The 14,127-nt window shown below is 38.2% G+C and overlaps 1 protein-coding gene across 1 annotated transcript in view; it reads left to right on the top strand.

The window, feature by feature from the left end:
• The window catches only part of SLC16A10 (solute carrier family 16 member 10), a 43,523-nt gene that overhangs the window by 23,134 nt on the left and 6,262 nt on the right, over positions 1-14,127 (top strand). Inside the window, exons 3-4 of the mRNA XM_081905526.1 lie at positions 1,645-2,077; positions 13,132-13,275. Coding sequence (XP_081761652.1) covers positions 1,645-2,077; positions 13,132-13,275 — 577 coding nt within the window. The remainder of the gene's footprint in view (positions 1-1,644; positions 2,078-13,131; positions 13,276-14,127) is intronic.

Raw genomic sequence — 14,127 nt, 5'->3', positions numbered from 1 at the left:
AATATTAACCAGTATTTAATGCTACTTCCTCACTTATTAATGATGATGGCCTTGAATGAGTCTGTTGTACTGGAACATGCTCTAAAAGCTTTCAGTAAAATTAATATGCAGAAATATACTTTTCCAACCAAATTTAATTATATTTGAATATTTAGTAGAGATAATGTATTATTATTTTAAATAACATTGATTTATTCTGCACAGAGAGTTCTTGTTTCTTAAAACCTTACTAATTATTGATATACCTATTTTTGTTAACTAAACATAAATATTGGTTTCTTATTTTTACTGATGCCTCTCCTATGTTTTGTAGCTATTATAGAACAATGGAAAAAAGCAGGTTTATGATGTTTATAATAGTACAGTGGTACCTCAGGTTAAGTACTTAATTCGTTCCGGAGGTCTGTACTTAACCTGAAACTGTTCTTAACCTGAAGCACCACTTTAGCTAATGGGGCCTCCTGCTGCTGCCGCGCCGCCAGAGCCCGATTTCTGTTCTCATCCTGAAGCAAAGTTCTTAACCTGAAGCACTATTTCTGGGTTAGCGGAGTGTGTAACCTGAAGCGTATGTAACCCGAGGTACCACTGTACATTAATCTTGATAGAACACACGCATTGGATCCAGAGAACTGTGCAACTACCGTGTACACAAGGGAGCTTGAATTAGTTTTTGTTTTTAAAATAGCAATTCCCCTATGCTTGCCACATGACAAATTTCATTTGAAACTGAGGTTATGTTATTTTTAAAATGTTAATTTCCAACAGCGGAGGGACTATTCAAAGCAATCTGTGAAAGAACTTGAGAATCGAACAAGGGGGGTGTCATTGGAAGAAAAAAAAGTTTTTAAGCAATCCAGTCTTCATGCCCAAGTTCTTGTGTGCACCTAAAGTTGTGCATCAGTCACATCTGTATTTTTTGGCATAAGTATTTTTTCCACCTCCAGGAACTTAGTAAAGCAAATAAGAGTTCAACAGCTGCAGATGAAGTTTTTAATAAATTTCTCTGATAATCTATTTGCTCTTCAAGGAGAAGATAAGATGTGGGTAGCTTGCTTTTCAGAAACAAAGCATACGGAATTGTGGTTTCAATACATATTGTTCAGAGAGAACTCTTCCAGTTTTCCATTACGTGTATTAAACTCGGGAGATAAGTCCATTAACACAGCTTCTGTTTTAGATCAACCATAGCTTGTCTTGTTGTTCAAGCCTGTACAAACTTGTGCTTATTCTTAACTATGGCTTGCTAGTTTGCTGGATCACAACCTACCCCACAAACCTGCAAATCAAATGAAGTCACATTTGAAGACCTCCCTCCTCATTCTGCCACCGTGAGATGACGTGGGCCTTAGTAGTGTCCCAGTTGCAGAACTCCAATCAAAGGAGGTTAAACTGATACCTGTTGCCTTTTAGACAGAAATTAAAATGCTATTATACTGCCAGATTCTTAGTATATATTAATCTTCCTAACTATCATTTTACTTCAACTCTTAATGCTATCTTGTTTTTATGTGCATTTAGTGTTTACTGTTTTAAACAAGCTGGGGATCCCTTCTTAGGGACAGAAGGTAGCATAAAGTGTTTTTATAAGGAAAAATAAAAGAAATATGCAGAACATAACTGTTAACTTTTTCTGTTTTATTGTAGCTCACTTGGACCTCTATACTTCACTTATGGAATCTTATTTGGCTGTGGTTGCTCATTTACCTATCAGCCATCCCTGGTCATTTTGGGGCATTATTTCAAGAAGCGCCTGGGACTGGTGAATGGCATTGTCACTGCTGGCAGCAGCTTGTTTACTGTAACACTGCCCTTTCTTTTAACTGTACTGATTGACTCAGTTGGCTTATACAACACTTTCCGGATCCTGTGCATTTTTGTGTTTGTTCTCTTCCTGGCTGGTTTTACTTACAAACCTCTCATTCCCAGTGCCAAAGAAAATGGGGAAAAGAGCAAGTCCACATTTCCTCCTGCAAAAAATATTTTTAATTTTTCCATTTTTAAAATTAAGAGTTATCTAATCTGGGCTATTGGGATCCCAGCTGCCTTATTTGGATACTTCATACCTTATGTGCACCTAGTAAGTAAACTTATTTCTCTCTCTCATATAGATAGATGGATATATTATTCTAAAGGAATATAAGAAATAGATACATTTTAAGTCCAAATGAAGAAGATCCCAGGAACAAATATTTAAATCCTATATAACCTTGAACAGGAATATGTAAATATAAACTGCAGTTAATCTATGTATGATTAAAACAGAATTCTTCTGGTATAGAAGACCTGGTTGTTTTAACTTAGTAGTTCTTTGTCTGACTCTTAGCAGAATCTATTATAATTGAGTACATTCTGTCATGCCTCCTGTTGTTTTCAACCAAACAATTGTTTTATTCAAGGCTTTGTGAAACTTTTAGATAAATCATACAGCAATTTCCAGAGGGGTAGCTGTGTTAGTCTTTTGCAGTTTATATATTTAGCTCTAGGCTCTACAACTTGCAGAAGTTATGAGCCTTCTCTTTAGCAATTTTTTATTTATTTAAAAGGCTATGCATCCTCTTCATTTTATACATGTTTTATTAAATTTGGACATTTTTATATTGATTTAATAAGCCAAGTGATACACAGTTGCTTTGCATCTGTATGCAAGCCCTTTGTACAAGTCATGATTAAGTAAAGAAGTCTCTTATTAATCATAGTTTCCTGTTTCATCGGAATTGGGGAACAATTGTTATCAGCTTTGAACAAGGTGCCTGTGAGAAAGTCCTATTAAATTCAGTGAAGTGTGCTCAGTTAGGTGGGTTTAGAATTGCAGACTAAATCTGGAGGATAGCTCCCAATATTTGGGCAGGAAGGATGTGTGTCCGGTCCTTAGCACAAAGGCTATGAGACAAATAAGTCATTCATACACACACACACACACACACAAAAAAAAAAACAACAACACAATATTCCTGGGTCATTACTTAAAATATTAACTCTGATTTCGTTTGAAAATCACTTTTTGTAAAACCCAAGAAGAAATATAAATCGTTTTTATGGCATCGGTTATATTTGAAGAGTTTACAATCCCCAAAAAGCACATTTAAAGTATTTTCTGTCCTTTCCTTTGTTTCTGGTAAGTGCTGAGAGAATGCATCCCTTTGTTGTTCAGTATTATGATTGCCAATATTGTGGTACTTAATCTATTGAAGAAGCATGTAAAGCCTATGGGGTAAGGTTTTTGTATGTAAAACTTAGGACAGATAGTGAGAGAATTTACGTTGTTCTTGCTTTTCTGCATCACAACAGAACTGGCAGCATGTAGATGCATCTACAACTCAATGTGTTACCTCAGTTCTACTGCATTCCCCCTTCTCTCTCTTACCCCATTTTCCTCCCCTCCTCCCGTTTTTTCATCTATTCTGTCTGGTTTATTTCTTACTAATAACTGGCTGCTTGTTCTAGTAGCCGCCTCCCTTTCTCTGTTCCGCCCCTTGGGTGTTCTAACATGGAGAAACGAAGGTGTGTTGGGCCAAGTTGTTTGCTACAAATTGAAAAAAAAAAAAATCTTAGGAAGCAGTGACAAAACCAACACGGGAAGCATGAGACCCAAACTCTATTCTCAATAGACAGAGCACATTGAAGTGTGTTTTTTCAGACTCCATCCCATTGGCAGAAGGAAGCATTCATGTACAGGTGTTTAGTACACTTAGAAAACCCCCGAAGCAGAAGTCTACTTCAGATTTTACTGCAGTGTGGTGTGATATTTTGAACGTTTGCTTACATTGATGCTTAAATAATTTACAATGTCTTTGTTTCCTCCTCTGCAAATTTATGCCTTTGGTGTTGACTTGCTATATAATACAATGCAATGTCTTGTAAACTGGATAAATCATTTGAGCTGGCAGCTGTGGCTTCTTTAGAGAATATCCTTGCTCATTTTTGAAGTATTGAAATTGTTTGTGGTAGGGATCTCTGTTTCTGAATAAGTACAACTTCAATTTTGTGAATTTCATAGGTTTGCATCTAGCGTTTGATAAAAAAGGGTGCTAGATAAACCTAAGGGGACCTCTTGGTTTCAGTGTTTGTCCTACCTTCTGTATATCTCATATTTCCTGCATGGTCTTTTCTTTTCTTTTGTAAATGGGTATGCTTTGGGTATTGATCAAGACTTTTTATATATCCACGTATCTTTTTTAAGATTGAATTTGTACTAGAAAATAGAAATGAGGTCAGCCTGTTCATGAGGTGCATTGAAGGCCTAACAGGCACGAAATAGTAGTTCCGAATAGATTGCCTTGTGCCCTAACTACTGATGATTGGTGGCATCAGGGGAAACAGCTCCAGGATGCTGCAAGGCAAGTGCAATGTGTGCAGACACCCTGTGACTGTGCCGTGACATCTCCATATTGGTGATGCTCTTGAGCAGGCATAGGCAAACTCTGGCCCTCCAGATGTTTGGGACTACAATTCCCATCATCCCTGACCACTGGTCCTGTTAGCTAGGGATGATGGGAATTGTAGTCCCAAACATCTGAAGGGCCAGAGTTTGCCTATGCCTGCTCAAGAGCAATGACTAGGAAGCCTGTTCACAGTGGACATCTGCTATCAATTTGGAGCTGAAAGACAACCTGATAATAGACAGAGGTAGCTAGCTTGTTCAGCTAGGGCTGTGAATAAGGCTACTCCATTGAAAAACACCAGTAGCATTATGTATAATGATGAAAACTCATACCTGAAACATTGCTAACGTTGCTTGTCTAACCCCATCTTAACCTTCAGTGTCTGGATTCTCAACAAGTTGTCATTAATGAACTATTGACCCCCCCCAAAAAACCCCTTCAGACTAAATTCCTGAAGTTCAACTTTAGATTGCTTGGAAAAGATTATAAAACAATTTACTTGCCTTTGGATTTACCTCTGCTGTGTCTGCCCCTGCCCAGTGCCTAAGTTTAAAATTGGAGGACTGTAGCAACTTTGGTATGTGCTTTAGAGGGCTGCTGGAGAACAGAACCAGAGAAAAGTAGAGAACCCCTGCCCCTGTAAACACACATACCTTCCAATTGCCAGAGAGGCCCTTTGGATCCAGCCTTAAATAATACTTGGCAATATCTTTTTTTTAAAAGGAAGAATGACTTTGTGGATATTTTACCCAAAATGCAGAGCACTGTGTGTCAAACTTACTGTGATCTTCAAAACAAGTGTATAGGGCACAACCCAGTCTTGGCAAGCATAGGTTCCAAATTCTGTATGAATTTATGAATTAAGTCCTAATTTACTTTTACTGAGTTAAGCATTTACTGAGCATTTTGCACAATTGTCTCGATAACAACTAGCTGCTTTAAAACAGTATTTTCTATGTCTGTATAAAAATAAGTTTGATTATCTTTTTAGATATTCTCAAGTATGACTGTTAAATATAATATTTATTCCCACTATCCTCCTATTGTGTACTTTCCCCTCTTTCTCTCTTTCTGTTTCTTCTTCATCCATGCCACCTTCTACACATTTTTTCCTATCCAAAGTTAAGATGGTACCTGTGTATTACAGTGCCATCTTGATTTTTAGCTGGACATTTTCTAAGGCACCAGATCTTCAGTGGCTCCTGTGTGCTGTACTTGCTTTTCTAATCTTTACATTTATCTTCCTTCAGATCTCAACTTCTGCTGCAATTTGACTGCCCAGGTTAGTGAATTTCCCCCCCTTTATACTGCATTTCTTACTATGCATTTCTTATCTCTTCTTTGCACTTGTCAATATTGACCTGGCAGTCTAGTCCCTTTACTTCCATCTGAAAGTGATACATTATAGATGTTCATTTTAAAAATGTCAGGAAACTATTTTCTCCTCCACAGAACTGTACTCTCTTTAACAGTGCTCTGCCGTGTTTGCACCAGGCCAAACTGGTGATTATTCATCATAATTATCAGTGACTACTTATCGGTGCTATTTTTGTTGGCATATAGAAATATTCTTCTCTTGAAACTTCTATAAAATATTGGAAGAGGGAAAGGGCAGAAGAGCAAAAGGAATGTGAGGCATGAATGTTAAATGCAACGAGGCATTAGACATATAAAATGTTGGCTGACATCAAATATTATTTCTCATGATAGATCATTTTACTTCCTTGTTCCAGGGATTTAGAATAATAATAATAATAATAATATTTATTTTCATCAGCCACTAGCCAAAGCCATAGCAATAAAATAAAATAAAATAAAATGTACTGGAGATAGAGGTAAAAACTTAACTATACAAAATACATTCTGGAAGTTTACATCAATAATCAAATAATAGAACTTATTCGAATTGCCCCTGCTAATTTTTTTGCAGTTTTTGCTGTCACCTGATTTTCTTGATCTGCTAGAAGAAAGGACACAGTAGCAATGGTTGAGGGACCTGGTATGAATAGTAGTAGAGGGGTAATAACCTCATTCCTCAAATCTTTATAAAGAATTCAAGTTAGAAACACATGAGCTACCGATTCAATACTGCCATCTCTACATGGACATAACTCTTTTTCCAGCGGAATTTTTTGAAATCAACCCTCAAGTACAGCTGAAGGGAGTATATTTAATCTTGTATAAGTGAAAGCTCATCTGTATTTTGGAATTGTTAAATTTTGCAAATAGGGTGCCAACGTGTCAAAACGACTAGGTGGGAAATAATCATACCATGGACAAAATTTCTTTATCATGGCCAAATCATTCTGTCGCTCAATATCATATAGGCACCATCTAATAAAATTATTTGCTTTACTGAAACTCAGTGTTAATAACTGTTGTGGTGATAAACGAGAAAAGTAAAGCTTTTGGTTGACAATTTTAGTCCAAGTGCTCTCATGACAATTTTGCGATACTAAGGGTAGTAGACTGGTGGGGTTTAAATTCAGCTGAAGCCAATAACTGATTGTCCTACAGCAAATTTGTAATTCAACAGAGGGGAAATTAGCCTCCAAGCGCAATGAAGCATTTGAAACACAGGATGAAACAGGGGAAAAAATGCCTTAGGAACTTAGATTGAACAGCTTCTGTAGATACAAGGTGAGCTCCTGTCCAAAGCTGAGCTCCATATAAATAACTGTGCTAGAAGTTTAGCTTGAAACACTTTTAATTGCTGATGGTATGTGATTGCCACCTTTTGTATGCACTTTGAGACACGTTTTTCTTTGCATATTTCTGATGTGCTCCCCATGACTCTGTTGACTGAAAAATAAGGCTGAGGTATTTTAAGACTTTAACTTGTTCAATCAACTGATTATCCATATACTCTAAACTTGTGGCTTAGAGCAAGTTACAGCAAGTTAATCCAAACTGGTTAGGGATTTAATTTTTAAAGCACAATCCTATGCATGTATGCTCAGAAGTATGCCCCAGTGAGTTCAGTAGGACTTACTGCAAGTTAACTGTATATGATCACAGCCTGAATCCCCCATGGCCATACCCAGTTCATCATCCATTGTATTACTTTCCACATGAATCTATGTTATAATCAAATTACTCATTCTCTTGAGGCTGTGATCCTTAATGTGAATCCACATGTAGCATGTATATAAGCTTAATGACAGTGCAGTGAGCTTCACAAATGCAATGAAGTTTCTGAGCCTTTTCCACCCAAATGGAAGCTGAAACTATGCTACCGTATTGGCCCGAATATAAGCTGTACCTTTACAATTGGAGGGGGGGAAAGAAAAAAAGAAAAAATACTGGAATATAAACCGCTCTATTCCTCACTGCTCCTGGCTGCATACTAGACCGGGGGCGGGGGAGCTGCACTTGGTTGCCGGTAGCCTCACAGAGTGATATAATAGCTTTGATGTCACTCTGTACAAAACATTAAAATAGTGCTGCTTTTACAATGTTTATTTATGAGCCTCTTTTGTTATCTAATACCATAATTAGTGCAAAGGACCAATGAATGTTATTAACCTTAGGGTTATTGAAAAGGCTGAGTACACACACTTCCAAAGTCGTCATTCATTTATATTTAATAATTTCTGTATTGCATTTCAAGAGTAAAATTATTCCCAACGCAGTTCATATAACCTGCAACAATAAAATAGAGTAAATAACATTTAAAAGCATTTCAAGAAAACAATCCTATATTATTAAAATAAGAAATCTAGCATGGTGCAAAGCAATTAGATTCCCAGTCATTGTTAGTTTTTGTAAGACTAGATAAATAGATCTTGAAAATATCCAGGGATGGGGCCAAATATCTAATGGGATAGTATTCCACAATTGTGCATCCACTGCTAAAAAATTTCTGGCCCGTATGCTTGGCAAACTAATTTACTTTGCTTGTGGGGATCTCAACAGAACATCCTCTTAAGGCACAGGCAAACTGTTCAGCACTTTAAACTGGGCCTGGAAACACACTGGCAATCAGTGCAACTGATACAATATTTGTATAATGGGTAGCATTCAATGCACTTGTTCCATTAACACAAGGATTTATATTTGTACCACAGAACTTTCCCTCCCTCCCTCCAGTTGGGATAACCCCTTAAACAGATTTAGGGGTTCTGCAGGTAAGCAGGGAGTTCCACTGCATATGCATGAATCCTGCTGACAGAACGAGTTACTAGTGCTACATTGAATGCAACTCAATATGCTGCTTACCTGGTTCTAGCCTGGAGTTGTGGCCACATTTTTTACCAGTTGAGGTTTCCAAACAGTCTTTAATGGTAGCCCAACACATATTGTATTATAGAATGTATTATAGTGTTTTATATAATACACAGAGTATATTACAGTGGCCAATTTGGGATGTCAGTAGCACATGGATAACTGTGACAATCCCCTTTCTCTTTAGTTTGTCACAGCCGTCAGATCAGCCTAAGCTGATGAAAGGTACTTCTGGCCACAGCAGCCACCTGAACTTCCCCAAGTCATGCTGAGTCCAAGAGTATACCCAAGTATTTTAGGAGGTGTGCAACACAGTCCAAGACCGGTTGTAATCCTCTATCCATAATAGTCTCTTTCCTTACCCACAACACTTCAATTTTAGATGGATTAAGTTCCACCTTGTTCACCTTTATTCTGTCCAATCTAGCTATCAGCCATCGGTTCAGTACTTCAGAAACCTGCCTACAGGCTAGCTCAATACATTTTGCTGCCCAGTGGCGTAGCGTGGGGGGTGCCAGGGGTGCCGGCCGCACCGGGCGCAACATCTGGGGGGGCGCGAGTCCAGAGGGAAGGGACCTACAGCCCAAGGAGAGGAGGGGGCGGGGAGGCGCCCGAGGGGAGGGGGCTTCGGCTTCCTCGGCTCGCGGGGGCTCCGCAAATAATAAATTTAATAAATTCCTGCTGAGCCTTAAGGGGGGGTCCTTGGCTCCTTCGCTCGCCCCCAGCCCCAGTGGCGTAGCGTGGGGGGGTGCAGGAGGGCCGGCCGCAATATCTGGGGGGGGGCGCGCTCGCACTCGAGTGCTAAAATCCACGGGTTAGGGGGCGCAAATTACTTGCCTTGCCCCGGGGGCTGACAACCCACGCTACGCCACTGTTGCTGCCAAAGGCAAAGGAAAAGATGGTGCCCTCCCCAAGTCACATGCAGAGGCAAAGGTGGATTTAGGGGCGTGCAACCAGTTTGGTTGCACTAGGTGTGGAGCCTGTGGGGGTTGGTGCACCATATTTTGGTGTTGCACAGGGCATTATTGAAATTTGAGACCCCAAGGATTGCCACTGGCAGAAGCCAATTTGACTGGTAGTTGAATCTTACTCCATTACTGGTAAGAGGACCGTATCTTCCACCACAGATGAGGGCAGCAGGCTAGCACAGGGGGTACAGGGCAGGCCACATGGCACACACAGCTCTGCCCTCTCCCACACCTCAGCATCTCCCCCCTGAGGCAGCTGCATCACTCAGCCTCATAGGGTTGGCCTTGCCTGCCTGGGATTAGCCGCTGGAAAAGAGAAATAGAGCTGTGTGTCATCTACATATTTATGATTCTTCAGTCTAAAGCTCTAGATTATTTCTCCCTGCATTTTCATGTAGAAGTTAAACAGCATATGTGACATTGTGGAATCTTGAGACACCGGAAAGGCTAAGGGGTGGAACAGAAGTCCCTCAGCATGTTTAATTTAATGTAGGATTTCTAACCACAGCAGTTTTATTTGTGGCTATTAGTACACAATTTTATTACACTCTTGAACTCCCCAGAAATATAAGCTATGAGTAGGGGCATGAAGAGTATATATTCCTTAAGTTAAAGTACTTTGAAAGTCTTGAGTTCAGCATTCAAAAGTAGCTAATTTTGAATGGAACAGAAATGGGCAAGTTGACATGTACCTGGTGTTTGATATTACAGTGTGTGTCAGTGTGTGTGTGTGTGTGTGTGTGTGTGTGTGTGTAGCCACCTTATTTTCTCATTAAACAGCATTATAAAGAACATTAGAAACTGCCTTATACTGAGTCAGTTCATCTGTCTTGGTGTTGTTTACTCCAGGTATAGGGAATTTGTAGCCTTTCAGATGTTGGATTATAAATCCTATCATCCATTGGCCATGCTGGCAGGACCTGATGGGAATTGGAAGTCCAACAATATCTGGAGGGCCAGAGGTTTCTTATTTCTGGTCTATAGTTCCTGGCATTAGCTCATCAATTTCAGACAGAAATTTTCCCAATCCAACCTGGGACATTTCATGCAAAGCATATAGTCTGGGCTGGATTAAGACCTTTAGAGGCCCTAAGCACTTAAAAGATTTTGGTGTCCTATATATATAAATATAAACAATAATAATAAAAATTATTTTTTGAAATGAAACAAAACCTACAGAAAATTGAAAAATAATGTTTATTTTTGTATATTTGTATAAATAATGCTTTGTTGTTGTTCAGCCGTGCCATATGGTCCATGGTAAATTCGGCAAAGCTCTGGTGCCCTCTATTTCCTACTGTTGATAAGGGAGCAGTATTAATTGTGTTAGTTTTCACTCTCTAAATGACTGAGTATATACTTACTGGAAGCGAGAGACTGGCACACACCAGCTAATAGTATAAAATCAGTGGCATTTAAAATGTATAGAGTACTGTTACCTTTATAAATGATTCATTTGCATGATAACAGTTAAAACAAATAGTGTCTTTAGTGCTTTTCTGTGTGTACATTTCTTGCAGATGTTAACATTAGTGGTAAATCACTGACTTTAGAAGTACTGTCAAAAACCATTGTACATACAAAACCACAATGATCCAAGTTTGGGTAGTTAATAGGATATAACCAAGCTTCTCCCAGACTCCTGTGTGTAGTCTTAAGTGGGTCTTAGCAATAATAATAATAATAATAATAATAATAATAATACTGTGATGTTATTTTCTTTTGTTGGTTGTGGGGTGACTCTGGTACAAGATTTATGATATGGGTGAAGTTAAGTCTTTTTGAAGTGCCACTTGCTTCCTTTTGGTATTTAAAAGCATATTCCAGGATCAGTTAGCCTTACTATTACCCTTTCTTTGGTCTAGAGTGAGTGTACTAACAAACTGTCATTTTTGCTTCAGAGTTCCTCCAGATGTTGCTGAACTACAACTCCCATAATCTCTGGCTACTGACCATGCATGTTGGGGCTGATGGAAATTGTAGTTCAACAACATCTGGAGGGTCAAAGGTTCCTCACATCTGATTTACTTAATCCCTCTTCCAAGGACTTTAGAGTGATATATATAGCTCTTCCCCTTATTATTCCTTTCAACAATTCTGTGAGAGGCAATGAACAATTGGCTTGATGGGCAAACAGAGATCTAGACACAGTATTGTAACCTAAGCCACAAATTCTTAAACTGTTTTAGTTTAGCATTCCTGAGCACACTTTCTTGGAATAAACTCCTACTAAAAATAAATTGGGTGCACTTGCAAGTAGAGAAGTTTATTATCATTATGCAAAAGGGTGAAGTAAAAAGCACATCTGAAGATAACTGAGGCTTGTCAGCACTGGCTATGCTTAAATTGCAGCTATGTGTTCTGTACCTTGCACCAGATAATTTCTTTTATAAACAGCAGTGGTGAAGGAAGACACTAATTCTCTGGAACTTTAATTCTCTAATAAAGGCATTTTGCCTTGTGGGGGGGAAAAGAGTGGAAAGAACAAGCTTTTGTTTAATGGGTTAAGTACCAAAAAGTGTATACCCATAAGTAAAAAGGGCTAAACAAATAGTTTTCACACTTCTCTTCATTAGGAGTTCTGCTTTATAATGCCATTATAAAATACAGTGTGTCGCATACTTCACAAACTTAGTAGAATCAGAAGATTTAGGCTTTTACATTCAGTTTTTGTTTTTTTGTTTACAACTGTCTAAGGAAATTACATTTTTTATTTTAAAACCTAGTTCATATCAGTGCAATGTTTCTTGACGAACCTATAAATTGGTTTTGTGGGTGGGGTAATGAGTGTGTGGTTGTATTATTCTGTTGGCTTTAAATATGCTGTGACTCATCTGAACTCTTCATAAGCTAATGGTCATACATTCTGTATTATTCTTCCATCTTTAATATTTTTTCCTTCAACAACATATCTTTATTTATTTCTTAAACCATTTCTCATTGTGTGAAATAATAGTATCTGGTCACTCTCTCCCCCTTATTTTTTTCTTGATAACACTCAGGAAATCTTAGATCTTTATTTTCTACATTTTCTACATATTTTTCTTTGTAAACATTTATAGTTCTTTTAGTTCTTTGTCTTTGGGTGGGATCTGATTAATTCATACTCAGAGTAGACCCTTTGACACGAACTTCCCCTGCAATGAATTTTTATTGATTTTCCAGTAATTACCATAACACAGCATAACAACAACTTTAAATTATCCCGTATTACCATCTATGAGTCTTCATATGCCATCACATTGCCAACTATCAGCTCTGATAGTACTTATTGCCTGTAAACTGGCAGACCTCATATTTTGCCAGTTTACAGATAATAATCCACAGTTACATGTGGCTTGATGGACGGCAGTCTAGAAATATAACAGCAGACCACAACTTCCTCTGTTTCCAGTTGTCTGTATTTTTGTCATGTTAATCTCTTTCAGAAGTAACCAATTGACCTTTCAGGCAACTTTAAAAATATGACTGAGAGCATCATGAAGAAAAATCCGTTTTATGATTAGGAAAGGTAGATTTTTTTGTTGAATTCATGCCATCTTTTTGTTTCTGAACAGTTGCACCATGTGAAGGAACGTATTGGTGAGCATGTTCCAGATGAGACACTTCTGCTTTGCCTTGGCATTACTTCAGGAGTTGGTCGATTGATCTTTGGCAGAATTGCAGACTATATTCCGGGTGCAAGAAAGGTTTATCTACAGGTACACCAAATACATAACAACCCTGATAAGAATAGAAATTGTAATTGTTTTTAGATTGCAGCTGATACTATGTAATATTTATATTGTACTTTGTAATTTTGTTTTGTGATTTATTTTTATCTTATGTATTTTATATACAGTACTCCACCAGTAATTGGCTCTAAACAAATGGGCACCACTTAATGCTAGGGGCTAAATGTGTGGCTTGGACCCATGTAGTCAGGACCAACCAGCTATGATCCGGTGCAGGGCATGCTGAGGTCTGCCTTTGTGAAAAATCTTATCAGACAGGAAGCCTGTTGGATCAGAGGGAGACTAACAGGATGGAACAATAGTTTCTCTTGAAGTTTGGCTCCCACAGAGAACTTAAATCAAAATGCAAAGAAGGATATCTTTATGTTCAAGACTCAGCAGGGCTACTTGCTGGAGATGGTATCCAAGTAAATCCTTTTGTTCTGTCTATCAGGGTCTAAGTAAATATTTCCTCACCTGTGTGATTAGGAAGGGGTGCATATGAGCGATTCACAGGACTTTGCAGATATCAGGAAGGGAAGCTAACTACATTCTTCTTTGAAGTTTCAATGTTAGGAAACGACAAGTCTGAGCAGAGAGAGATTAACTCTAGTGTGATTGACTCTGCTTAATAGAAATATTGAAATTCAATATCCTAATATTAGCACAACACAGAATTTTGAATCTGGTCTTTTAAGCATATATTTGAGAGAAGGTACTATTAAAACACATTGAATTGGCCAGTAAGTTGTTAGTGATTTAAAAATTGCACATGAAACCTTTCACCATACTTGGCCTGACAGATTACCAAGATTGCAAGATTATACCATGGATTGAATG

This window comes from Podarcis melisellensis (genome assembly GCF_964234715.1).
Source record: "Podarcis melisellensis genome assembly, chromosome: 3".
NCBI lineage: Eukaryota > Metazoa > Chordata > Lepidosauria > Squamata > Lacertidae > Podarcis > Podarcis melisellensis.
Note: the sequence above shows the minus strand (reverse complement) of the source record. Positions and strands in the feature narration are given on the sequence as shown.